The 24,530-nt window shown below is 58.1% G+C and overlaps 10 protein-coding genes and 1 non-coding gene across 11 annotated transcripts; 6 read left to right on the top strand and 5 right to left on the bottom strand.

The window, feature by feature from the left end:
* Positions 1–353: 353 nt before the first annotated feature.
* On the bottom strand, positions 354–1,940 carry SCHCODRAFT_02637668 (uncharacterized protein). Its single transcript, XM_003028827.2, has 4 exons — positions 1,307–1,940; positions 1,126–1,248; positions 978–1,079; positions 354–904 (listed from the first exon to the last, which is right to left on the bottom strand). Exons 1-4 carry the CDS (start codon positions 1,709–1,711, stop codon positions 431–433), a joined length of 1,104 nt encoding a protein of 367 aa, XP_003028873.1. The 5' UTR covers positions 1,712–1,940; the 3' UTR covers positions 354–430.
* A 483-nt stretch (positions 1,941–2,423) lies between these two features.
* Positions 2,424–5,017, bottom strand: SCHCODRAFT_02671318 (phosphoglycerate mutase-like protein; the record flags this gene model as incomplete). The annotated part of the gene is made up of 13 exons (XM_003028828.2): positions 2,424–2,587; positions 2,913–3,034; positions 3,160–3,349; positions 3,418–3,451; positions 3,505–3,576; positions 3,633–3,748; positions 3,840–3,919; positions 4,014–4,118; positions 4,187–4,237; positions 4,294–4,340; positions 4,391–4,424; positions 4,591–4,798; positions 4,870–5,017. 13 exons carry the CDS (start codon positions 5,015–5,017, stop codon positions 2,424–2,426), a joined length of 1,371 nt encoding a protein of 456 aa, XP_003028874.2.
* Positions 5,018–5,983: 966 nt separating this feature from the next.
* SCHCODRAFT_02637652 (MFS general substrate transporter) lies at positions 5,984–8,349 on the top strand. Its single transcript, XM_003028512.2, has 7 exons — positions 5,984–6,429; positions 6,479–6,592; positions 6,641–6,764; positions 6,931–7,087; positions 7,145–7,369; positions 7,423–7,823; positions 7,877–8,349. The coding sequence occupies exons 1-7, from the start codon at positions 6,108–6,110 to the stop codon at positions 8,046–8,048; spliced, it is 1,515 nt and encodes a 504-aa protein (XP_003028558.1). The 5' UTR covers positions 5,984–6,107; the 3' UTR covers positions 8,049–8,349.
* A 362-nt stretch (positions 8,350–8,711) lies between these two features.
* SCHCODRAFT_02671316 (uncharacterized protein) lies at positions 8,712–11,089 on the top strand (the record flags this gene model as incomplete). Its single annotated transcript, XM_050346628.1, has 5 exons — positions 8,712–8,965; positions 9,025–9,342; positions 9,392–9,492; positions 9,545–10,971; positions 11,024–11,089. The coding sequence occupies 5 exons, from the start codon at positions 8,712–8,714 to the stop codon at positions 11,087–11,089; spliced, it is 2,166 nt and encodes a 721-aa protein (XP_050198619.1).
* Positions 11,090–11,153: 64 nt separating this feature from the next.
* On the top strand, positions 11,154–11,648 carry SCHCODRAFT_02061927 (uncharacterized protein; the record flags this gene model as incomplete). Its single annotated transcript, XM_050341651.1, has 1 exon — positions 11,154–11,648. A coding segment is annotated over exon 1 (397 nt), but the record flags the coding sequence as incomplete, so codon positions are not given.
* A 588-nt stretch (positions 11,649–12,236) lies between these two features.
* On the top strand, positions 12,237–13,448 carry SCHCODRAFT_02588294 (uncharacterized protein; the record flags this gene model as incomplete). Its single annotated transcript, XM_003028513.2, has 1 exon — positions 12,237–13,448. The coding sequence occupies one exon, from the start codon at positions 12,237–12,239 to the stop codon at positions 13,446–13,448; it is 1,212 nt and encodes a 403-aa protein (XP_003028559.1).
* A 90-nt stretch (positions 13,449–13,538) lies between these two features.
* SCHCODRAFT_02637643 (S-adenosyl-L-methionine-dependent methyltransferase) lies at positions 13,539–15,164 on the bottom strand. Its single transcript, XM_003028829.2, has 9 exons — positions 15,139–15,164; positions 14,904–15,093; positions 14,826–14,848; positions 14,685–14,777; positions 14,611–14,628; positions 14,487–14,558; positions 14,325–14,430; positions 13,983–14,268; positions 13,539–13,930 (listed from the first exon to the last, which is right to left on the bottom strand). Exons 2-9 carry the CDS (start codon positions 14,961–14,963, stop codon positions 13,734–13,736), a joined length of 855 nt encoding a protein of 284 aa, XP_003028875.2. The 5' UTR covers positions 14,964–15,093; positions 15,139–15,164; the 3' UTR covers positions 13,539–13,733.
* On the top strand, positions 14,964–15,191 carry SCHCODRAFT_02637642 (uncharacterized protein). The gene has a single exon (XM_050345983.1). It carries the CDS (start codon positions 14,998–15,000, stop codon positions 15,175–15,177), a length of 180 nt encoding a protein of 59 aa, XP_050198617.1. The 5' UTR covers positions 14,964–14,997; the 3' UTR covers positions 15,178–15,191.
* On the bottom strand, positions 15,104–15,570 carry SCHCODRAFT_01333749 (uncharacterized protein). Its single transcript, XM_050341464.1, has one exon. It carries the CDS (start codon positions 15,512–15,514, stop codon positions 15,245–15,247), a length of 270 nt encoding a protein of 89 aa, XP_050198616.1. The 5' UTR covers positions 15,515–15,570; the 3' UTR covers positions 15,104–15,244.
* A 5,030-nt stretch (positions 15,571–20,600) lies between these two features.
* On the top strand, positions 20,601–22,168 carry SCHCODRAFT_02637637 (uncharacterized protein). Its single transcript, XM_050345982.1, has one exon. It carries the CDS (start codon positions 20,734–20,736, stop codon positions 22,111–22,113), a length of 1,380 nt encoding a protein of 459 aa, XP_050198615.1. The 5' UTR covers positions 20,601–20,733; the 3' UTR covers positions 22,114–22,168.
* Positions 22,169–22,464: 296 nt separating this feature from the next.
* Positions 22,465–22,549, bottom strand: SCHCODRAFT_t202. Its single transcript has one exon. It is a non-coding gene; the product is annotated as a tRNA-Ala (tRNA).
* Positions 22,550–24,530: the final 1,981 nt, after the last annotated feature.

Raw genomic sequence — 24,530 nt, 5'->3', positions numbered from 1 at the left:
CCCCTCCCAGCAATCACGATCCCCAGCCCGGCACGACATGTCCACCGACCCACATCCCCGCTTACCACGAATCCGCCTTGGGAGCGCCCCGAAGGACGCCCTTAGGTGGGAAGTTCTGTCGCCAGTCCACGGTTTGTAGGGAAGAGAGCCGCCGGCTTATATACCCATCGCGGAAGTAGATTCGGTCGGCAGTGCGTGAGTAAAGCAGCCTAGTGGCGGTGCGGAAAAGGTGTTTGTTGACGGGAATCTTGCGCGTGTTTGTGATTGTTGATGCGCCCATACGTGTCACATGATCACTCGCATGTTGCCGGTGGCGTCATCGCTCCTTGCCCGGCGCTTTGCTGGACATCTCGAGCCATACAAGTGTTCTTGACCATGATTAAAGGCCGATGCATCCTACACGTCGCTATCTATTTACTCTAAGCAATGCTTAGTACCCCCTCAACCACTGCACCGGATGCCCCACGCCCTCCCCCTCTCTCAACTTCCTCACATTGAACTCGAACACGTCCACCGCGATCTCGAACTCGTTCTCCCCGACACCCGAGACGTGCGGCGTAATAATTGCCCGAGGATGGGAGTACAGCGGATGGTTGGGCGGCAGTGGCTCGGGGTTCGTGACGTCGAGCGCGACGCCGCATAATCCTTGCGGAGCGTCGAGACGGGCGAGGAGAGCTTCGCTGGTGACCAGACTTCCCCGACCCACGTTCACGAACGCTGCGTAGGGCTTAAGTAGCTTGAGTTTCTCTTCAGTCAGGTACCCCTTCGTCTTCTCCGTTCCCGGAAGGGAGGCGACGAGAACGTCGGTCTGGCGGTAGAAGTCCTGCATGCCGGCCTCATCTTCGGTGGAGAAGTAGGCACGGGGGATGGTGCCGTCTTTGTCGCCTGTACCGGGGTAGAAGAACTAGGTGATAGTCAGTCGACGAGCAAATGAAGCGAAGATCGAAGGGAGGAAGGGAGTAAGTGAAGTTACGCACGCCATTGTCCACTCGCGCCTTGCCTTGTGTGTTGGCGGCGATGACCTCGCAGCCGAAGGCCTGGAATAAGCGTGCAGTCTCGCGCGCGATGTGTCCATAGCCCTGAAGAGCATGAAGGCGAAGTCGAACAGTACGAGGAACGGCGTACCAGCATGCCAATGGTCTTCCCTCTCAGTGAACGTCCGTAGTAGTTGTACTCGTTCACTGATGGTGGGTAGTACGGTTCCGTATCACCGACGACCTCTGAGTGCGACGGCCAGCGCTTCTCGTTCTGCAAGACCGTGTTAGATGACAGAGCCTCATCACATCCAGCTGTGCCCGACACGTACCTTCGTAAACAAGATCTGCTGCTGCAACCGATGATAAACCGCCAGCGTCGTCCCGATGATGTATTGCGGGATCGCAATCGTATGCAGCCCACTACTCGTTGCCAGCGTGAACGGCGGCTCCTTGCCCTGCTCCAGCAGCGGCAGCACCGCTGGGTGCTTCAGCGCCTTGTCCGCCCCCGCGCATCTTAGCTGCAAATGCACGAGCTTCGGCACCTGCTTCACGTCGGTAACGTGCGGGGGCAGGCCGCCTGGGTTCGCGTACAGGACATCGCACTGCGCGAGGAGGTCGAGCGGGATGTCCTCCTTGGGGTAGTAGTGCACGGTGGGGAAGAGCGCGCGGACCTGCGCGAGGGATTTGTCGGAGAGGACGCAGGTGACGCCGAGGGTGTTGAGGGCAGGGGGCATGATGGGATGCAGGATGGAGAGGTGAATGGAGAGGTGGAGAGCGAGGGAGGGCCTATATACGGGACGATGACTATGAAATGGGCGGGGGAACGGGTAGACCGCTTGATCGATTTATGCTGCCTTCGTCGGTGGCGCATGACCTGTGGTGATCGCCAGCAGCGATGGTGAAGCACGGCTTCCCTGTAAGCGCCCAAGGCGTGTCGCGTCGCTGACGCGCGCGAAACTTGATGCCCTGTGAGAGACAACGCGCATCCGAGCTCTGAGAGCTAGGTGAAAGTGTACAGTGGTACTCGTCGGAATAGAGGGAGACGCAAACGAAGAAATCGGGCGGGAAATGACGACTGACCACCGGCCCGCCGGGACCGCGTCGCGGATGGTTCGCCCCGGACCCAGTCCAAGATTGGGGGCCCCACGAACGGCAACCAAAATATGCGCTGGCCGTACGAAAGGCCTTTAAGTTCTTGAGGGGAATCTTGTTGCCGCCTTCGTGAGTTAGCCGCGCAAGATCGTCAGTACGAAAGCGGGCTACAGCACTCCTGACCGATCTGAGATCTGCTGAGCATCCGCCTATGTCGCAGCGTTGCCAACGGTCCAACTACAATAAAAACTTTCCTGCATTACGAGGGAGCATACGGTTTAGTATGACTATACCATAATCTATGCACACACCGCTCTATTTTCCGCACCGAACCTCCCTATATTCGTCTCTCCCTCACTTCGGCATACATTCCGCCTCAAAGTCCACCGGCGTCAGCTCCTTGACTCGTGCACGGAACACCTCAAGCGCGCAGAACTCGGGCTTGCCCTCCAGGTGCTGGCCCTCATCGGCGCAGAGCGGTAACGGTAGCGTGCGATTCTGGTATCGGACGCGGACGACTGGGTGCAGATGTCAGCAGATGGGCTTCGCAGTTAACAGCCAGATGAATGAGGACAGGGCAATGAGAAAAGCGAATCTGTAAGGTAGCTCGCAAGCGAGTAGCGAGGATCGTGTGGAATGATAGACGGAACCGGACAGCAGAGCATCGAATCGGGAGGCAAAGCATTGAAGAGGGTTCGGAAATGAAGCTCGCGGACCAATTCAGTGATAAGACAACATGAGACTTCGCCCTCTAAAACCAGACGCGGATATGAATGGGCCGACGCGACGAGGGCGGACGGGCGAAAGTGATGAAATACGAGAGCCAGATGGGATGCCACTCACAATGCTCCGGCGCCGGACTCGCACGGAACGGCGATAGTATCGTCTGCATAATCGACCCGCCCTGCGCGACCGGATCGCGCTTAAACAACTCGAAGGTGATAGCAGCGGTGAAAGCGGGCCACCTATAGAGCGATCAGCAAGGCTTCACACGCGAGTGTATATGCTTCGTCAGATGGGCGCACAAGAGGTGCTCAAAGGGCCAAATCTCCTTCCCCTTCTACCTCAACACCCAAAAAACACCACTCACTTATCATCATACACATCCAACGTCGACAGCAGCCCCGCCAGCGCCGTGTCGTGCGTCGAGTGCACCAAAATCTTCAGCGGATCCTTCTCGCCCTCCTTCTTGCTGCTCGACTGGACCTTGCGCTGCATCTTGCGCGACATGTCGTCGAGGAGGCGGCCGAGGCCGAGGCGGCGGACTTCCTCAGTTTTGTCTAGGAAGGGAGGGTTAGGCCAGGTCAGAGTCTGATCCGCATGCGCAAGGCGCCGAAAAACAACGCACAGCCCGAAAACCACTCATTCACCACCGCGCGTTCCTATGTGCAGTCACTCTTGAGCACTGGGTCGCGCCCAGTAAGCGATCACCCACCAACACGTCCACCACCGCCTTCTCTTCGAACTCTGGGGGAACTTTGATCCCGTGCGCGGTGGCGGCGCGTATCTGGGCATTCGGTCAGCCTCGATGTGTACCGCTAGTAGATGTCAATCTCCACTAACTGTGTCCAGGATACCCGACGCCCTTGGCTTCCCGTCGATTCGTATCGGCCCGCCGGTGTACTTTGTCAACTTCTTGTCGAGCGTCTCGAGCGAGGGGTTGTATGCGGCAGCGGCGGCTGGGTAGGAAGAAGGTCAGAGCAGGCCGCTCAGGATTGAGTGCAAGCCTTCGAGAGGGAGGGGGAGTGTAAGGTCAATAATGGTACACACCTTGCGCGAAACCAATTTTCAAGAACTCGAGCCTTTTACAGGCGTAGGTATTGCTGACTAGGTTTTCGTCCTGGCTGTTCCTTTCACGGTGTTAGCGGAGAACGATCATCAGGTGTAGATGAAGGCAGAAGCAGGACTACGACGTTGATGCACTAATCATCATCGGATACTCACCGAACTAGCAGAGGCGGGACCTGGTCGGGGTGGCATTTCTTGGTCGGGTATAGTCCGTGAACGATTTGTTGGAGGGATTCCATGGTGCGGGGTATGTTGGTGCTCCTGGGAGTGATGGACGGATGGTGAGCATCCGTATGGAGGCACAGCAGGCAGTAGGCAAGGACGCGCACCGGAAGTACACTTCATCTCGGTTGCCCAGGAAATTCGGGAGGAATTTGAGTCTGTCAGAACTCTTGTTAGTATCGTGCAGACGGCCTGAAGGTAGATACGATCGCACCGGTCCACATATAGCTCCCTCAACGACTTCCCAAAGTTATATGTCGACTGAGAAACGCGTTATTTGTGCGTCTCGTCATGGAAGGGTGATCGCGCACCTGTCGTCCGAGGTCCGTCAATTCGCCCAAGAGGCTGGTGTGCGGGAGAGGCGTATTCATCAAGGAGTGGACGCGTATTCATGGTATAGATGTGGAAGCGCGCGAGAACAATGCACATGGGGAGAGGGAGAACCAAGTCAGAACGCGGTCGCATGACGGAGATGGGAGGAGATTGATCGCGGCGCGACTTGACCACATACCATTCGCCCTCCGCGCTGGTCCCGTCCCGCCGCTCCAGCACCTTTCGCGTCCGCAAAAACCCATCATTATGCTCTCCTACTACCGCCGTCCCTCCTATCGTACCGGATACAGCCGCCTGCAGCTGCCTCGCGGTCTTGCAGAGCATCCAGTGCTCCGGGATGGACGCAGGGGGCGCAGCGAGGCGGACGCCGACAGGGGTGCGCTCGCCTGCATATCAGGAAAGGGGAAGAGAAGTGGGTGAGTTCCTACGCTCTAAGGCACTGAATGAGGAAGCGCACCGTGGCGCACGTAAATGTGCACCTGCTCCAGCTCCAGGCCGGGCGGCGCGACGGGGTAGCGTTCCGGGTCCAATGGCACTTGCGGCGCAACGTAGTTGTAGGGGCCGGCTGGGGGCTCAAAGACACCGCCGGGCTGTGGGGGTGCCATCTCGTGGTCGTCGGTGGCGTTGGGGAAGAGGGTCGTAGACTGGGCGACGGCGAGGGTAAGGAACAAAGAGATAAAGCAGACCAGACGTTTATGTGGGTTTCTTGCAGAGCGCATGTAGGATCTGGGAGGAGGAGAGGGCGCCAGCGACTGGGCGAATGGCGCGGTCGATGTGTGCTGTGGAACGCTTTGACGTCGCGAGTGTCGCGCGCCTCAATTGAGAAGGATCAGCGATCGGCCCGGGCTCCGAGTCGCGTGCATTTGTTTGTTCGTTGGTGTTTGTCCTTCGAAGTTCGCCTCAGAGTCAGAGTCGCCATCGTTCTCCTCCACACCGTCCCCTTACGTCCCCTTGTCTGGAGTCCGTGCTGCGATTGGAAGCACCAGAATCGCATCTGGACGCATCCTGTGCAAGTCTGGCGGGCTGGCCTCGATTTGCAGCCTGCTGAGCTCGGATCAGACATCGGCAATGCCGAACACCACTTGCTTCCTGCCTTCATCTGAGCTTCGCTTTACGCCCTTGTACACCAGAGATAGCTCAATGAATCTGCGTTCCACGGACTCTAGGCGGCGGTTGTGAAGTGCGACAGTACAGCTATGGCCGCTATCTCTCACCCTCACAGTTCCCCGCACCGACATGTGATGATCGTCGGCTGTTCACTGCGGAGAGGGGAGGGCCTGCCGTATAAGTCTGTCCTTTACGTCCCAGAAGTCGTTCATATCGGGTAGTAAAGCCAGGTTCTAGCAAGGCTCTACCGTGGAGTGCCCTGACAGCAGCCTTTCCCAGGTCATCGGACGACGCCCCGGCCGCCTAGCATGCTCCCCCGTAGCGCCCGCGTTAGTCAACGCCCTGTTCTATTAGAGTCTGAACGTAAATCTAATCTCTCCTCTGCAGTCATTGATGTCGCCGAACGGGACGACGCAGCAGCAAATTTCGCGATCACAGCGCGGCGGGGTCCTGTGATACGGCAGAGATCACCGCCGAAGACTCCCGAACGGCGGCGAACGCGCCCACGTATAAGAATGTTCCCCCCGCGTTCCGTTCCCCCAGCTGTCCTTCATCTCCCCCGCCGCCAGCGCTAGTCAAGAGTCGCAGATGTCCACCGCCGAGCGCGATCAGTCCCCCGCGCGCTTCCCCACCGAGGAGACGCCTCTTCTCGCGGGCACGGTCGACGAGGCGCAGTCGCCGCCGCAACCGCAGACGACGCCCCTCCCCTATGCGCAGCTCGCCGCGCTCTGCCTCGTGCGGCTCGTCGACCCGCTCAACTTCACGCAGATCTTCCCGTACATCAACGAGTTCATCACGTACCTCCGCCTCACGGACGACCCGGGGAAGATTGGGTTCTACAGTGGGCTCGTCGAATCGAGCTTCGCGCTTGCGCAGCTCATGAGCATCTACCCGACGGCCAGATTGTCAGGTGTGGAGAGACGCATCTTACTACGGAACCCCCTCTGACATACTTTCAGACGTGATCGGTCGACGACCTATCATCCTCGCTGGTGCGCTCGGAATCGCGCTCTCCACCTTGCTCTTCGGGTGCTCGCAGAGCTTGGCTGGTCTGCTCCTTTCTCGCTCGCTTGGTGCGTGATTTACGCTTGCATCCCAACTCCCCCTCTTACCCCTCCCAGCCGGCATCTTCTCTGGGAACGCAGGCGTTCTGCACTCCGCTCTTGCGGAAATGACAGACCCGAGCAATCGTGCTATCGCAGTACCCATCTATGGCATGACCTGGCCGGTGGGTAGTATCGCTGGGTGAGCGTTTTGTCTTAGCCTCAACCTTCGGCCATACCCTAGCCTTAGCTGTCAGCCGTCTTCCAAACTTCAATCCACGCATCCCCCGGAGCTCACTCCATGATCCTCCGCTTGCCCCCCACCCGGTTTCCTGTCGCGGAGCTCGTAGCTAATGACACTCCCTCAGACCCATGATAGGCGGAGCTTTCGCGAATGCAGCACAGAAATATCCCTCCCTGTTCGGCTATGATTTCCTACGTCAGTATCCCTACTTCATGCCGTGTTTTGTCACGGGTTCGCTAGGGCTGCTTGGGTTCGTGCTGGGCTGGTTCTCGCTTGAGGAGGTGCGTGGGCGTTAGTGACGCAAGGAATGTAGCTGACGACGGCCCCGTACCCCATAGACCCTGCCAACGAAGCGTAAGATGAACATGAGCAGATGCGATTCCCCGTCCCCTGAGCGGTCAGAAGCGCCACGCCTGCCATCTACGTGGGCCCTTATGCAGATCCCGGCCGTTCGCGCGCTCAGCATTTCCGGGTTCGTTCTCAGCTTTATCTGCACCGCGTTCGATGTCATGTTTGTCCTGTTCTGCTACTCTTCCGTCGAGCATGGTGGTATTCACTTCAGCGTACGTCTTCGTCAGTCGCACCCGTTTTCTCTCCATTGCTCACTCACGCCCAGGACTCCGAAATTGGCATGGGGCTCGCCGCCTCTGGGGTCTACGCCGCGTTTATGCAGCTGTGCGCGATGCCGCTCATCATCCGCCGCTTCGACCTCGCCGCCGCGTACAACTTCTCCATGGCCGTGTGGCCCTTCGTCTTCGCGATCTTCCCCGCGATGCAGCTCACTGCGCGCGCGGGGTACGACGCGGCGACGGGCACGTACGACGGCCAGACGCGCGCGCTGCTGTGGGTGATGGTGCTCCTGATGATGGGCCTGGCGAAGGTGGCGACGCTCGCGTACACGTTCAGTATGATGCTCTGCGCGGTGCACACGCCGAGCCCGGCGGCGCTGGGGTCGGTGAATGGCCTGGTGCAGCTCAGTATGTGCATGTCGAGGGCGGTGAGCCCAGCGGTGATCAGGTGAGTGGTTCTAAGGATTGTGGGGAGGGATGGGTTGAGCTGACGAAATCTAGCTTGGCTTTTGCTGTTTCCTTGGATAATAACTTGCTCGGCGGGCATTTCTGGGTGGTAATGATGATCGTGCTGAGCATCGCGGGGCGGATGTTCACGCGTGGCATGCCGAGAGGGGACAAGCCCTCGGCTGCGAACATCGAGCCGGATGCGATGGCGGCCATGGTCGAGTGAGCTGCTCGACGCTAGACTCAGCTCGTCCCAGAGAGGGGGGAAGGGCCCCGCGGCCTGATATGCGCCGGGGTCCTACGATCACAACCTACTTACGACCAATCACGACACACTATTGGGGAGCCAGCTCTCCCTATTCACGAGGAGGCGGTGACGGACGCTCACGAACATTATATCCCACTATCCCTGTACCACGACCCTCCTGCGGCATAGATACCTCTCAAAATGTACATAGAGACTGTAGAAATGTACATAGTGTTGTTTGCATAGCGACTAGGAATACACATCCAACTTCTGACGAGGACATGGAGGGGGAGAAAGGCGGCTTGACCCGCAGCGTTGACCTGGTCACGTCACCATCACGGTCATGGTTGTGGTCACGCTTTTGTTTTCTTCCTTGCCCCCATCCTCGACGGTTCGATTATTCGCACTTGTCTTTGCTCTGTGCTCGTTCAGGATATCTATCGCATACTCTCTGCCAGGTGGCACAAAGTCTCGGTTTTCCGTGCTTACGCAATCATCTCGCGAATCGACCCAAGGAGCGATCCGCCACTGTATACCACCACCGCTTCGCTTGATAACTCTTCGTGAGCTCCTCGGATTAGGTCTACCTCAAGCGAAGGGCTTATTAACGACCAGCGAAGCCACAAATCTGCCATCTTCAGCATGGTACGACGAACGCAAACGAATCACAATGTCGCGCATACCGCCCCCTCGTCGATCGCGAGCTCGCCCACGGCGAGGGCTACGCCCGCGTTCAACGCGGTTGCGCGGTATAATAGCAACTTGAAAGTGCTGAGGCGCCTCGACCCTCACATACAATCCATATTCGATCAGTTCACCCATGTCTGCCTCTACCACTACGTTGACGGCCGATGGGAGAAGCGCGGCTATGAGGGGAGCATGTTTTTGTTTGAGAGGTGCGTTGAGATACTTCTTAGATGCACTTCTGCCACTCACCAAAGCCACATTCTCCCAGGGACGTCTTCCCGCCGTACGGTTTCTGCATCCTGAACAAAGAGGGTCCGGAGGATCACGTCCAGTACCTGTACCCCGAGGACAACTTCGATGCGTACGGGAACTACGTCGTCATCCAGTCGTACCCTTCCTTCACCGATAAGCGGCTGGCGGACCTGCGCGCGACACATGCTCCGGAAGAGCTGGCAGACTTGTTTTCGGCCATATGGAAGGTACCAGACCACATCAAGAACAACACGCAGAAGGGGCCACCGACGGTCATTTCGTTATGGATCTTTGGCACGGAGCAGCGGGAGTCGATGGACGACGTCATGTCGAGGTGCGTAAGGTGGCTTAAATGCGTATGCGTCTGGCTCACTTTTGTGCAGGTTATACAGGCATGTTAAGGAGCATAATCGGTATCCGGATGAGTGTCGCTATGGCCCGGATAACCCACCTCCACTCTTGGTTCGGCCTGTCAATGATAGTGGTGCGTCCATCGCCGCTCCTACCCCTAGACAGGACATTGACTTCGACATAAGGCTCAGAAGCATCCGACTCTTCGCCCTACTTGAGAAACGCGGAGGCCTCTCAGTCCATGACGAACCTGGTGCCCAAGCGGCCAGAAGTTACGCGCGCGCCACCGTCCGCCATCGATGGTCTCTTCTCGAACATCAAGCGTGGTGGCCCTCCGCCGGACGCTCAAAGTGCGCCAGCTGGACCCCCTCGAGCGGCTGCAGGCCCCTCCGCAGCACGAGCCCCTCCAACGAATCCGAAGGCGCTAACCATTGGTGACATCCTCGCCAAGATGGGCGCAAGTAGCGCAGGGAATGGCCCGCAGTCGCCATCGATCAATGGTGAGGCGAGTCCCATGTCGGGCAAGTCGCTGATGGACACATTCTTCCCAAATGCGAACCTCGAGGCGGGTCCGTCGACTAGCGCGCCAGCGACGACGGTGCCACCAGCGTCGAGTGAACCGCAGGGCACTGCGAACGGCAACAGCGCGCGTGTGCTCACGAACGATGTCATCTCGACTCTCCTGCGCGGTGGGCGTATGCCTTCAGCGGTTGCAGCCTGGGAACGTCGCTCGCAGTCGCGTAGCTCCAGCTCGCACTCGAATGAAGGCGATGATGAGGAGTCGGACGACGTCAACGACAATGCGCAGCTTAGCTTCGACGATGGCTACGAGTACTCCGAGTCCAGCACGGTGCTCGACGAGATGGAGGCCGATGGCGAGGAGGTCGTGTATGCCGCGGACATCCGTATCAATGGGCATTCGGCGCCTCATAGCGAAGATGATGACGAGCCGGAGGCAGCGCAGCACGCTAGCAACTCGCGTACTCGTAACGGCAGGCGCATCCAAGGGGACATGACGCCCCGGCCGCCTCTCATGCCCACCCCTCCGCCAGAGATGGCGCCGGCAATGTCGTCAGAGTCGAACGCTACAATTCGAGCGCAGTCGCTCGTGCCCTTCCAGGATGACTCCGAGTTGTGGCCGTACGATCCACCTGCTGAGGGCGAAGCTCCCGACGACGGCGACGATATCATCGAGCTCGACTTCTCGGAGACCGCCGCGCTCAGCGACCCGGATGCCCTATACGCCAAGAAGCATCCCTCCTCGACCAACGGCCAAGGGACTGATGCCAGCTTCTCCGGTAACAGTACCAGCGGGGGCGGAAAAAAGAGTCGCAGAGAACGCGCGCGGGCTCGGGACCGAGCGGAGCGCGAGCACATCGAGCGGACGTGGGAGATGCCGCCGTCCGCGTCGGTTCCCGCACCCGAGGCGCCGCCGAAGGCGACAACGAATGGGAAAGGAAAAGCCCGCGCAGAGGCCGGCGAGGAGTCTGGGAGTGGCAAGATGAACACGAACGTCCTGAAGGACGCTATCCTAGCGCAGGCGCAGGGTCGGCTGCCAGCCCGGCTGATGGAGCAGAAGGAGTTTACTACGGAGGTCCTATCATTATTCTATGTGAGTGACAGTGGACCTAGGCATGCACGACGAGCTAATGTGCATTCTGCAGACCAACAAGGAGTTTGTGGACGACCTGTATAACGACTATTATGCCCGCCAAGGCCACAGCAACTAGACTTACCCTACGAGTCTTCCCTTCTAGTTTTGTCCTGTTTTCTGATCTGTATCGCCGCTCGTCGAGTTCTGGCATGTTGCTTGTTCCCTTTTCGTCTGTCCGAGCTTCTTCCTCACACAATTTTCCAACTGTACTTTATGGTCTCCTGATGACTTGCCTTGCATGCATCGGACGTTCTCCCTTCTCCTTGTTATCCTCTTCCCCCCCGGTATCCAGTCTTACGGGCCTTCCATCTACTGCGCCCATCTCATCTCACGTATTTATCCCGTCGTCAACGTCGTCCTTGCAGTCTTTGCTGCTGCACATGCTGTCTCGGCTCCTCCGTACGAACGACCCGAATGTCACTGTATAACGCTCCTAGCCCTCGTCTCTACCTATACCTACGACTCGGTACTAGTGAACCCTCCCCTCCTGTGTAGCTCTTCTCTGGGATGCAAAACGACCTGTTCCTCTTGCATGGTCTGTCTTTGCTTCTCCATGTGTATGTGTTGTTGGCAATCTATAGTCTATGAATGTATACGCAGTCCTTACAAGCCCACCGAACGTGCATCTATCAAGCGGGCCTTGCATGGTAGGGTGTGTCCGCGCATAGTCATGCGCTGTGACCGTAACAAAAACAAACAAAGCAGAACTTTTGTGGCATGAACTTGAGGTGAGTGTGTTCTTTTGTATGGTCCTCTGTTGCTGACTTTTCCCAGTCCAACAGGAAAAATACGTCGATATTGCTCTCGCAGTATTTCCCGTGGAAGGGGACATTGGCCAGCCGAATTTGGACAATCTGTTTGGCCGCTATGAGGGACCATCAGATGCCTACTGGAGATAACGCCACATCAACCTGTTATGCGCCGACCTTTGTTTTCCGCGGGTGTCACAGTCTCTTGCCATATGGGTTATGCCTGAGTTTGAAATCACACTCCGCTCCTTGTTGTTGCCCCCGGCCCTGTATAAAAGGATCGACGCCTCCCCACCCTCGACCATCATCGACTTCACTCCTGCCATCGCGCCGTGACCGCCGATCCGCCAGCGACCTCAACAGTCGCCATCCTCAAGACCTCAAGACCTCAAGACTTTGACCGCCACCAGCCACAAGGTGCGTCTACTACTCCTGGGTCATCCCGCGCCACTGACCCTCCCTTCAGACCTTGACATGGGTGTGTACAGATGCACGTCTAGGACGCCTTCCCTAGCCAGCCTCAACTCTGGCTCTGCCTCGTCCATTCTGCGTCAACCGTCCGAGAAGCGCGTTTCTGGCCACCGCACGAATCCGTACCGGCGCGAGGGCAAGGCCCTATTACGCAAGGAGTCGACGCTGCTTGCCATACCAGGCTCTTTTCCTCGTACACAACCGCAGAACACCACAAGCGCCTCGGTTCCTTCTGCTTCGTCGACGACGACGCCGCAGGACGCGAATACTCCATTGTCTTGGGCCTCCCTCGCCAAGGCGTGCCTCTTTTCGCCTCCTGAACACCCTGTCAGGCCATCTGCAACTGCGGAGCCCGTCGATGCGAAGCCTCAGCGACGCGAGACCCGGGCGGCCAAGCGCAAGTTTTATCTTCGCGCTCTAGCCACTGGCGATGCGAAGGCGGACAAAGCTCTGGAGAGATTGAGCTACCCGGAGCTGAAGGGTCGCTATAAGGTCTTGCAGGCCAGCCACAGCGAGGGTCTGATCAGGGACACTCATAACTGCATTAACCGTCTGCAGGCCGAGCTGCAGGCGCAGCAATTCCAGCACTCGATCGACATAACAAAACTTACGAACGCCAACGCAAAGCTGCGTGCCCAAACCGAGGAGTATGCTGAGGTGATAAACAACAGTCGCGCCGAGATCTCTCGCCGAGAGAAGGCCATGCAGTTGCTCTCAGATCGCATCAAGCACCTCGAGCAGGAGGCCCGCCGTATGCAGCAGGAGGCAGCGCGCTTGCTGCAGGAGAACGAACGTCTTCGCGAGGCTGCTGCTGCGCGACCTGCGCGAAACAAGCCGACGCAAGGGGTCGCAAAGGCCGAGGAGTTTGCTGCTCTGGGCAAGATGTTCATCAACCATCACCTTAGCTGGGCACAGATCCTGAATGGGAATGCGACGGCGACCTTCGACTTCGACAACTTCCCGTGGCCAGTCATCCCTGGCCAATCCGCCGATATCGACCATGTCACAGAGGCCTCGCTCCGGTTTTACTACACCCACCCCATACGCCCAGGGCCTCTGGATTTGTCGAAGGAGATTTCTAAATACCACTCGGACCAGTTCGACAACAGAGGGCTCAAGTATTTCAAGGACCAGGACAAGAAGAAGGCGCGGGAGCTTGCGACGCATATTGCTCAGCTGCTCATCATCCTTCGCAAGAAGATGGGTCGGCGCTGATTCGGAAGCTCGACTGCAGCGCCATTCTCGTCAGGATTCCAACATACCTGCACTCGCCTGTCTGTTTCTGTAAATCTCCCGGTTCTCGTCTCACCTACTTCATCTTTGCGATGCGGGCATCGCCCACGCTCCTTGATTTTTCTCTTTCTCAGGTACACCTGTTTGTAGTGATTTTGTACTTGCATGCACCCAATATCAGTCCTTACAGTTTACACGCGCATGTCTCGATCTTAAGTGCTACAATGTTACATGCTATGCTCGACCGTGTACGGAGCGATCAGATAATCAGGCTTTCTTGGCCCAGTATAGGCGAACGGGAACGATAGTCGTCGACGCCGGGTCGCTGCTATCGTGGTCCCGGGCGTATTCTTCCTGCAGCTGTGGCGTCAACCCCAGGGCGACACGCTCCGGAATCTGCTCCGCCATAATAGCCCGCATCAGCGAAGTCCTCAACGACTTGCCAAGGATATTGAGATTGGGATCTGTCCGAATGTGAGCCGCCGCAGCCGGAGATCCCGGGAACCGAACACATACCATCGGACAGCGGGTTGAACGGCACCTCGAGCGTGCGACCCTCGACGCTCTCCCAGACGTCCCCCATATCCCGCAGAAGCTGGTCCGGGACGTTCCCCAGCTCCGTCTGCTGCCCGTTGTTGTGCATGTGATCGACGAACGCGCCCCATGCCTTGCGGTAGACCGCGCTCTGCGGCGTCGGCGGCGTCGTCTTGGACGTGAAGAGCGAGATCTCCTCGACGATGAGGTAGCCGCCGGGGCGAACCCGGGTAGCGAAGTGTGCGAGGTGCTTGCGTACGTCGGGGAGCTGGTGAGAGTAAAGTCAGGGGATTTGTAGTGATGGTATGGAAGAGTGATACTTGCGTGAATAAGAAGAGCTCGCGTGTGGATAACGTCGAAGGTCTCGGGCTCGAAGGGCAGAGGCTCAATCACGTTGTGCTTGACGAAGCGCACGTTAGATGGGAACGGCCTAAAGTAGCACCGTCAGTTCAGCCGGGAGGTCGGAGGATGATGGGAAGGACATACCTGGGTGGCAAATCGGAGACGTCCACCGCGACGACCTCAGCGTCGGGGTAAGTCTCAGCGGCCTGTATGACCCTGTTGAAGCGCCCTAAGCAAGATTCGCATGCCCAGGATGGCGAGCTCTTACCATGCACCAGATCCAGCGCTGGGAGTCAGTGAGTATGTAGTCTCGAAGTAAGGAGAGACAGTGACGCGACGCACCCAATCTCCAGGATTTTCTTGGGGTTCTCCAGAGGGGCGAGCGTCAATTTGCCGTCCATGTAGGCTCTGAAGCCTCTGGTCATGTCGTCAAGCCTGCGTGTGGTCAGCGTCGCCGTCATGCACGTCGAACAGAGAACGTGCCTCTCCCATTCGGGCTCGTCGTTCTACGGAAGGCGGTGGTCAGCGAAGGCGAGAGGTGCGTATGCGTCTGCGACGTACGGGGACAGAGTACGGCGCGTCGGAGTCATGGTACCTGCGGGATTGCTGGATGACGGTCATGGCTGGGTGGATATCGATACCAGGAGATGGGCTGATGTCCTCAACCGCTCCCCGATCTCTTATATACCTTTCACCTCCCTCAATAACCCCGTGTACCACATCGGCCCCGCCAAGGAACGCCCAAATCACCCTTCTGCGTGATAAGCGTAAACACGGGAGATTGAGAACATCCTACCTGGCCACAAGACCAGAGACCCGCTCCCCGCAGCGATAGGTACGTCCCAAAAGAGGGTAACCACCGGAGTTCGAGGAGCGCGTTCCTCACAGTTTGCGCCTGGCGCTCATTGAAAGCTCGTGCGGACAATGAGAAAACTCATAGAGCGCGTGAGGGTACACATAAGCCGTGTGAGGAGACACATAAGGAGATGTTCTTCTAGAGGTCTGCGAGATTCCGATGAGCCGACGCAGCTATCGGGGCCTCTTTCACTGTGGGCGCGGCGAGAGAATCCTCTTCCGGTACTGTGGAGGCGTACTTCTTCTGACGCGCTTCTGGCTGCGCCCGCGTCCCGGAAAGCGTCGGTTTCTTCCTGAGGGACGGTATCCTTGTGCATTCGTCTTGCTTATGGCGTCTTTGCATTGAGCAGCCGCATCGGAGTTGCAAGGCTACGAAAATCACTTCTGATGAGAAAGGAGAGAAGACACAGCGCAAAGTACACACGTACTTACCTATCCACTCGCGAGAGCCCTCAATCTTGATCGGCGAGGGACCTCAATTGTCGTCGGCTTGGACCGACATCTCCTGCCGACGGTGGCCAATCGTAGCGGTGCAAGCAAAGAAAAAAAATGAGGAGGTACGGAGATGGAGATACAGTTACCCTTGTAGAGTACGCGGTCAGGGTGCTGTCGGATAATCCGAGGACGACAGTAGCCGTTGGGACAGGGTCCTTCACTCGATTGGACCTAACGAAAAGCACAGATAAGTATGGACGGTAAACGCGCTTCAATTGTGATCGCAATAGTGCTGTGGATTGGTGCGCGTCCACCAGAGCGTCTAGACCGGACCTGAGGACCAAATGCACATCGCTGTTCCCAGGGAACATGGTCGGAGTTGAAGACGAACATCAGTGTGCACCACGCGTCGCGGACGGATCAGCGGGATTTCGGCAGTCACCGAGTGCACGTGACATATGTTGAACTTCGGCAGCGACCTCATTCAGAACCCTTTCACCCTTTTTCTTGCCTTCATCATCCCTCATATTGAGCCTCCACGATTTCTTTACTATGTACAACTACTGATACACTTCCTATCTAGCCACTCCCTTCATTGGCCCTCGCCCTCCCGAAGACATCGCACGCATCGCGGCCATAATTCAGGTTCGAAACCCGCTCTATCCGTCAACACTTTTCAACACTGATCAGATTTACCTAACGCATACACGTGCTATCCTCGAGGGACTCTACCGTAGTAGTGTTCTTTCTCCGCCCTCTCCGGTGAACCTTGGGTAGAACATATCCCGAGCACAGCACACCGAGACGGTTCACTGGCAATTACACGAGGGGCGGACATGGTAGAACAACAAGAAACACAGCGTTAACGTTGTCTGCCTCTGCCATTGAGTGTCATCACAATGATCACATTGGATGCTGGTGTTCGTCACCTTCATCCAGTGCCGTCGAAATCCGTCATTGAGTGCTCCGAACCGACGCCGATTGAACAAGACCGAGAAGACGCGGAAGAATATCTTGAAGCGGTGCGCGTTGACTTTGTCCTTGTTCAACGGAGGGTTTCTCTGCGTTCCGGGTTTTCTGGCCACTATTCGAACGGCCGTTGAAGCTACTTCAGGCGTCGCAGACTTCGAACAATGTATTATGTCCCTCAAGGGGGAGGCCTCGGACAGCACGGAATACGCGTACGAAACCAGGCGAGAAGCGGAGGAGATATATTGCCTTCGCAAAGGCAGAACAAGGATAACGCGACGTCGACCAGCTCGCGACAAAAGCACCAACGTATGACAATGCTTCTGGCGGAAAATAGGCGATCTACTCGGACGGCAAATAAGCATCTTGTTCTGCACAAAGGACAAGCGTACTGCACTAGCGAAAATTCTTGTTCTGCTCGCTGGAAACATGCGTCTCGCTCCATCTGCGCTGGAGCGTTACGGTGAGGGACCTTCCGGCGAAAAGCCTTTGTAAAAACAACAGTCAGACTTTCACCGCGGGCAGAAGACGAAAGGGTCTCGCGCGTTGGTAGCCCCGGTCGGGAGAACGCCTCACGCGGTAGGGCGAGTCTCCTTCGACGACAGTAAGCCTTTCGTGATCACGGACAGCCTTTCTGCAGTGACAGTAAGCCTTTCGCGATGACGGTAAGCCTCCTACGACGACAGCGAGCCTTTCGCAATGGCGTCGAGTCTTTTTCTGTTGCAAGAAGTTTCCAGGAGAGCGCACCATTGTGGTCAGAAGCTCATGAGATACTGTGTCCTCGTTCCTTCGGCCCCGAGTGGCGCGGGAGCCGTCCGCTTCAGTTCGTGACTTCTACGTTCCATATCGAAGCGGTAGAGAAGGAGAAGGCGTCGTTTACAGAGCGCGTAGTCGGAGGCATAGAAACTGGGGCAGCAGGAACACTATCCTCATAGGAATCTAGTAGCCTTCCTATACGGACCGTTGACAATGCAGCCCTTCTGTCCGGAGTGAAGTCGTAAGTTCGCGCTTGACACAAGCGGCTTCTCAGCCTTTCGCCGACGACCGGGCCCGTGAGCTTGAGTGAACGATGCTTCGAGTGCGGGTCGCGCGGACGTTGGTTCACAAAGACGACGAGCACATTGTTTGATCGTGTGGTTTGCGGTTCGACTCGTCAGCGACTTGGCGAGGGGAAGAATGGTCCGTCGGAGGGGCGAAGCGGCATGGAGCTTGTTGTTTCTCTTGGGACGATGGTCGTATTGTCTCTGGGCAGAAAAGGCCGTGAAGTAACGCCGGACCAAGGATGCGCATCGTACCAGCAAAGCAACAAATGGGCGATGGATACATACCGTATACGCCGCGATGGCCTAGGTACGAAGCATACCGGTAGACTGACAAGGCATACCAATACGAGCTTCAGGGCGTGCTCAGAAAGGCACCATTGTCAAGGCGCACCATAGCGGGTCATCATGCAGGGTAGCGCAAGAGAGCAGTGGGAGGCAAAGCGGACGATGGGTGGAGCCGGGACGGTCCAGACGTGCACTGAATGAACTGTCTGTGGTATGAAGCCGGTCGAGCGTGCTTTGGAGCGCGAGTCGCAGGAGGTCCAAGGCATGCTCGTAAGTGGACAAAGGCGTTCATGAACAGTGAAGTTGCTGTGCGGAAACGTCGCCGGGTAAGCAGGATCTGCACGGGGCTTGCGGAGCGACGCCGGGTATGCGGTCTATACGCAGTCCACAGCTGAGTATTCCAGTCACGAAGGCATGGTGTAAGCATGCGCTCGTACTTCCGGATGTCCAGAGCTCGCGGAGGGAGACAGCATCAGGAACCGAGGCGTCAGGGCGGGTAAGGAGCGGGTTTGAAGAGTCCATTAGTCGGCGTCGGCCTGTCGATTGGTATGTAATGAGGCGTCGGCGGGCGGATGAGAGAAAGAGACAAAAGGAACAAACAACGGCTATTCAGACAAATACGGATGTCCGATGTTGCATCGATGGGTCGATGTTCTGTGGGTTGTCGCCGCCATTCAACGTTGTGTGTCCAACATGAGCTCAGAATCAGAGTTGACGGACCATCACGGCCCGCGGTGCAGAACCAGCAGCAGCACGGGGCTCAGAAGCCAGTTGGGGGCGCTCAGAAGCGGACGGGGGCGAACCGAGGAGGGGAGTGCGGACTCGTTTCAGCTCGAAACAGATAGGCAGGCAGGCTGATGATGGATCTATCAGCGGCGCTCTTCGGCCCAATGGGCGCCCAGATGTTGGAATTTTTTGTGCGACGGCGGCGGGCCACCGTGCAGAGCTCTGTGCCGCGACGGGGAGCGCGAGACGGTGAAAATTTGCGCGGGGGCTGTGGATGGCCGGCGGTGGTGGAGGCGCAGACGTCGGTGGCGGCTGCGCGTCGCTTGGACCCACAAAGGCCGAGAAAGGCAATTTCTGAAAGCGCGTTATCGGCCGCAGGGCATTCACACGGCCTGGGCGCCCGCAAAGAGCAAGGAAAGCGCAGACGAGGGCGCCCATCTCGCGCTCCGTCGGCAGCTGCTCTTGTTCGTCAAGCCCGCCGAACACGAACGTCCACCGAGCCGCTCAGGAGAGGAGACAGTTTCAGCCGCCCACGCGACTTCTTCCCACGCAGCTTTCCCACGCCTGAGCTTAGGAGCGACAATCACTTCGTTCTCTCCGTCACCGACGACGAGCGCCGTCGTCGCCTCTTGCTTCCTCCCATCGTCCTAGACGCCGGCGGAGACATAGAACACCAGCAAGCCTCGCCCACCACCCGAGGACCCCTCCCCAGAATCTCACCCGCATCTGATATTTCCCGGTTTCCGCGCACTTTCTGGCATCTTGTTCGCTCTCGTTCCCAGCACCTCGCTTTCGACCCTATAATCTCACCGTGGACGCTACACCAGCCGCCTCTCTAGCCGAAGCACGCGTCCAGAGGCAGATCGAACCGTACGACGAGACGTACCAAACCCGATCAGGTGAGTTGGCTGTTCGCCGGCTAACGTGCTGCCACAGATGCTCATCCCATGCGCTCACAGGTCTCAGTCAGCATCGCTACACACACCCTGCTCTCTGCACCGCGCCATAACATGTCAATTTCCATGTCCGAATACCCAGTCTCGCTCCCAGATCGGACAGCCGAGTCCTCACACGGCGCCCAACAGCGCATGCGCTCCCCCGGCGCGCTACCCACCCCCAATGCTCCCTCGACGAGCAGCTGGAAGCCTATGCCCATGCAGGAATACTTGGTGGCGATCAACCGTCTGCCCCCGCCTGCATCAACACAACATGCGGCGCCCTCGCGGCGACCGTCAGTCACAGGCCCACCGCGGCCGCCCCGTCTGGATACCGGTCACCTTCCGGTCGTCTCGCCCTCCGCGACGCCCCAGATGCAGGAGCGCTGCAAGATGTCCGTCAGCACTGGCATACCAAGGCCACTGCCAGCGGTTCCCCCGGGCATGCCCATGTCGCCTTGTGCTAATATGGCACAGCCCGCGCCTGCGGAAGCAGGCCCGTCTTCATCTCCCCTCGTCCCTCCCCCACCACCTCCCGCGCTTCCGCCGGCCAGCGTGACGCCTGTCGGCCACCTAGATGCCCAGTTCGCGAAACTCGTCGTCGCGTCACCGCAACCTATACATGCGCGCCAGCAGCAGCCACCGCAGCTAATGCAACAGAATTCAGAGCCGTCGTCTCCAGAGACGCCAGTCATCGCCAACAGCGGGTACTTGTCGCCCCCGCCTGGCCCACGACCGCTTCCTGCTGTCCCATCGCCCCCGCCACTACTCGCGCCGACCCCCCTGCGGCTAGGTGCGAGACCAGGGCCGGGACCATCTGCGATGAGGCAAGCCGAAGTTCGCGATCACCTCGACATGAACTGGCAGACTCAGGTAGCGGGCCCATCGGGATCGGCCTCCACCTCCAATATCCCGCCCAAGCTGGCAAATCCTACCGAGCGTGTACGATTCTCGCACGCGCGCTCGCGCAGTGATCAATCCGAGATGTTTCGCGACGACGTTTCTATCCGGCCTAAGTCGATACGGCGGCGACAGTCCTTTACTAGCAACATCACCGACTTATCGTACGCATCGGATAGTGACGAGACGGATACAGGATATGATGAGGACGAGGACGAGGGCCTACATCGCACTCTCGGAGACATGGGCGTGCTTTCGTCCCCCGTGTCGGATCGCACCGTTGACTCGCCGCTGCATCGCCATCCACGCGAGGTCGAGGGCGAAGACGAAGGCGCACATCCTGCGGACGTGGTCAACGACGACGCGATGACCGAGTTTGGACCCAGTCCCATCAGCACCCGGCCGCTCTCGACGCTCGTCTTCAGCAACATCTCCCCCGCTGTCGACGACTTCGACAACGGCTATTCGCCCTATTCCTCTCGCAGCTCCTCTCCGCTCTCGCCCATCCGCTACGCGCCGCAGGTCGACTCGGACGACGAGTTTGCCGACGGCGCGGGCTCGGACGCGGACTCGGACGTCTCGTCCATCATGTTCGGCGATAATCCCAGTCCAACGTCGGGCAGCCCCGTCGACGAGTCACCGACGTCGCCTATCCGCCTCCCCACCCGCGCGCGGCGGCGCAAGTCGTACAGCGCAAGCACGCGCTCCCGCCGGAGCCTCTCCTCGACGCGCCGCGAGCCACCGATACCGCGTCGGCGTGTGCGCCCGTCCGCACGGCGCTCGCACTCGGTCGGCAGCCGCGACGACCTCTCGTTCACCTCGCGTCGCACGAGCACCTTCGCGGCCGGCCTGCGCGACGACTTTGGCGGGCGGTACGCGGGGAGCGCCTTTCAGGTCGACTACGACACGCCGAGCACGGCGTCGACGGACCACTCTCATCAACCGCTGCTCGCGCCTGTGCGCGCGCCGGAGGCTGAGAAAGAGAAGGAGAAGTTCGGCCCGCCGAGCGCGTTCATGAAGTTTGCGCCGCAGCTGGCGGAGGGCGGCGTCGTGGGGAGCATCACGTATGTGACGACGGGCGGGAAGGCGAAGGCACGGGGGCGGTCGGCGTCGCGCGAGCGAAAGGGCCAGCAGGAAGGGGAGAACTCGAAAGAGCGCGAGGAGAAGAAGAAGAAACGCGGGCGTGGGGTTATGGGGCTCTCCATGGGCCTCACTGGTGGCGGGAAGGAGAAGGAGGGCCGCGACCGCAGTGCGTCGGGCTCGCTCCCTCCACCACCTCCTTCTGCGCCCATAGGCTCCCGCGTCGCCGCGCAGATCCACATGATGGACTCCGCCGTGTACCATGGCACCGACGCGTACCACGAGGATGCCGCGCATGCGCACTACGTCGACACGGATGGCTACCCAACGCAGCCATTGCCTGGCATCAAGTACGCGACGACGCGGCACGCCGTGAGCCGCTCGCGCTCGGGCCTGAGCATTGACACCGCGCACTCGGGTGCGTCGTCCGCGGAGAGCTGGCGCTATGGCTCGCGTGAGGAGCTCTTCCGGCAAAAGGAGGCTTCGAAAGGCGAGGAGGTGCGGCTGAATAAGGAGGATATGTATCGGGTCGTGAATCGATAGTGAGGGTGGATGGTTGTGATGGGGAAGTTGCCGATGGTGGGTAGATGTGTTGTGGCGGATGGAGGTGGTTGGATGGAGGATCTGGATTCCTGTCTTGTGTGTGCATACGTACTGTAATGGCGCGAGCCGATGTAATTTATTGAAGCTATCTTTCTGTTTTCTATTCCTGCTTACGATGTCAATACCAGGCTCCCGTGCTCTTGTTGCGTCGCACAAATGATTCGTCAACAAGCGACACGTGCAATACTGCGCTGAGCTATTGCACAAGAGCCACCATCGATGCGGAAGCTGGTTGACGCACGAGGCTACGAGTGATAGCATTGCATGAAAAAATATACACGGATTTTATATTGGACCCGCGGGGAGTTGAACCCCGGACCTCTCGCATACTCCTCGAAGGTGCAAAGCGAGCGTGCTACCGCTGTACCACAAGCCCATAAATCTATGGCCCTTTGTGTCCTCATTATCCGGCGCGCACTAGAATCAAGATGAATAAAGAGAACGGGCCTTCTCAGAAGTTCTTTTTGTCGATGATATAATGGCCAGAAGTGTGCTGATAAGTTCATATTCCGGAACTAGTCAGTTGACGGGCAGTTAAGGTGCGGCAAAATTAAATTACAGTAGATCACTCATAGCAGGCTGCTTGCCTCAACAGCGACAATAGCCAGCGGTAAGCATCACAGTATATCATATAAATTCACCGCCGTATGTCTGTAGAAAGGCAAAAAGCTCTTTCGGCCGCAATCCCACAGCGCGCTCGAGTTGTCATCGCACCTTCGTCGTGATGTGCAATGTTCCGCGTTCCGATGTATCTGACTTATAATCAGGCGCGCCCATCGGCGGTCGGCATACTGCATTCGATACAAGGTACTCGGCGGTACAGCTGGCGGTCAGCAGCGGACGAGCGCGCCAGAGTTACAGTGAGTCACACTGAAGTTGAACTTTACACGTGATCGTCACTGTTGAACCAGCTCGCGCGGCTCCGAACCAGGTCCAGGATCAACTGCGCGTGTGCCCGCCAGCGACGAGCGCGATGATCTTCGCCTGCCTGTTTATTTACTCGCAGTGTGCGTGAGGGGCGACTCCGAGTGCGAGTTGGCGGGATGTAGGGGGATGTGCAGCGGGGCATGGGGCGTAGACGGAACCTAGCCGCTTGGTAGAATATCGCGAGGTGCAAGCCGGGAGGGACTTGCGTGCGTCAGGCTGCAGCGGAATAGAGTCTTGAAAAGAGAGGTATGCCGAGGTGAATATACTGTACCTTGACGTAGCCTGAGCTGGCGATGGCGGCGCGCTAGTCGACTCAATGAATGGCCCGATGACTCCTGATATGGGCGCCCTTGTGCGTTATTTCAGAAGGCGTTGGTAACATCGACAGCGACTGCAGAAAAATTCTATCTTCGCCGCGAGGGTTTGGTCTTCACACTGACTGAGACGCGCCACAATATAATGATAGAGAGAAAGAACGAAAAAGAGGGGAGAGAGCTTCGGTAGAGGGGGGCAGCGGGAAGAAGGAAACTACCTCGATGAGTTGGTCATGAACGAGTCCTGGTAGTTCAATGAGCAAGGGGATTGAGGACATACTGTATAGGCATCGCGCAGTGTGGGCGATGCCACCTCGAGGGCGCTATTGAGCTGCCGGCGGCAGGTCGCGGTAATCGATGGATCCGCGACACCCTTTGTGCCAGATAGGTGCACCCCCATGCCCTAAACTCCCGGCTCGTCTGTACGCGGGAAGGTGATGTGAGCTGGACCATACACAGCTGATGATCACTGGCGCCCATGCTATCGCGTCAGCGACCCATAGTGTATACCCACTCACCACATAGACTCTCGCATCGGCTTTCGGACCTGTGTGGCCACGGGCGTGTATTGCCCGCTGTGCAGAGGAGCTTCGCGAGGTGCCGACGAGATCGATATGCGACCGCCCGCCTGATATGCGTGTGCTGGGAGGTGATGCTGGGAAGGCTCAGGTGGACAACTTACCGCCAATGTGAGTGTAGGACTCTTTGCTGTCGTTGTCCAGTCTCGAGCGACCGGACGAGCTTCCAGAGGCGGATACAGTGAGCAGAGTCGACTCCAAGGACGTTGTCGACTTGGGATGTTAGGGGAGCGCTTGCTAGCGTATGTCATCGAATGTTGGTGATATCGCGCATAGTGGACGCTTTGGATGATCAAAGAGTACAGTTGGGTATGATTCCGAGTCGGTAGGAGGATGAGACTTGGCGTTCGATTTTGTGGCCAAGCGTCGGCGGTATAAAAGCAATTGATGAACGTCGACCAGCTCTTGAGTGCCGACCATATAAGAATATGCAGGCAGAAGCTTCAGGGAGCCCTCTGCTGCTGTCAAGTTCCCAGACATCGTGGTGAAAGCACTTCGAGAAGCCTGGAACAGGCCGCATGGCGATGGAAGAACAACG

Source organism: Schizophyllum commune (assembly GCF_000143185.2).
Source record: "Schizophyllum commune H4-8 unplaced genomic scaffold SCHCOscaffold_10, whole genome shotgun sequence".
Classification (NCBI taxonomy): Eukaryota; Fungi; Basidiomycota; class Agaricomycetes; order Agaricales; family Schizophyllaceae; genus Schizophyllum; species Schizophyllum commune.
This window is presented reverse-complemented; position numbering and strand designations above follow the sequence as displayed.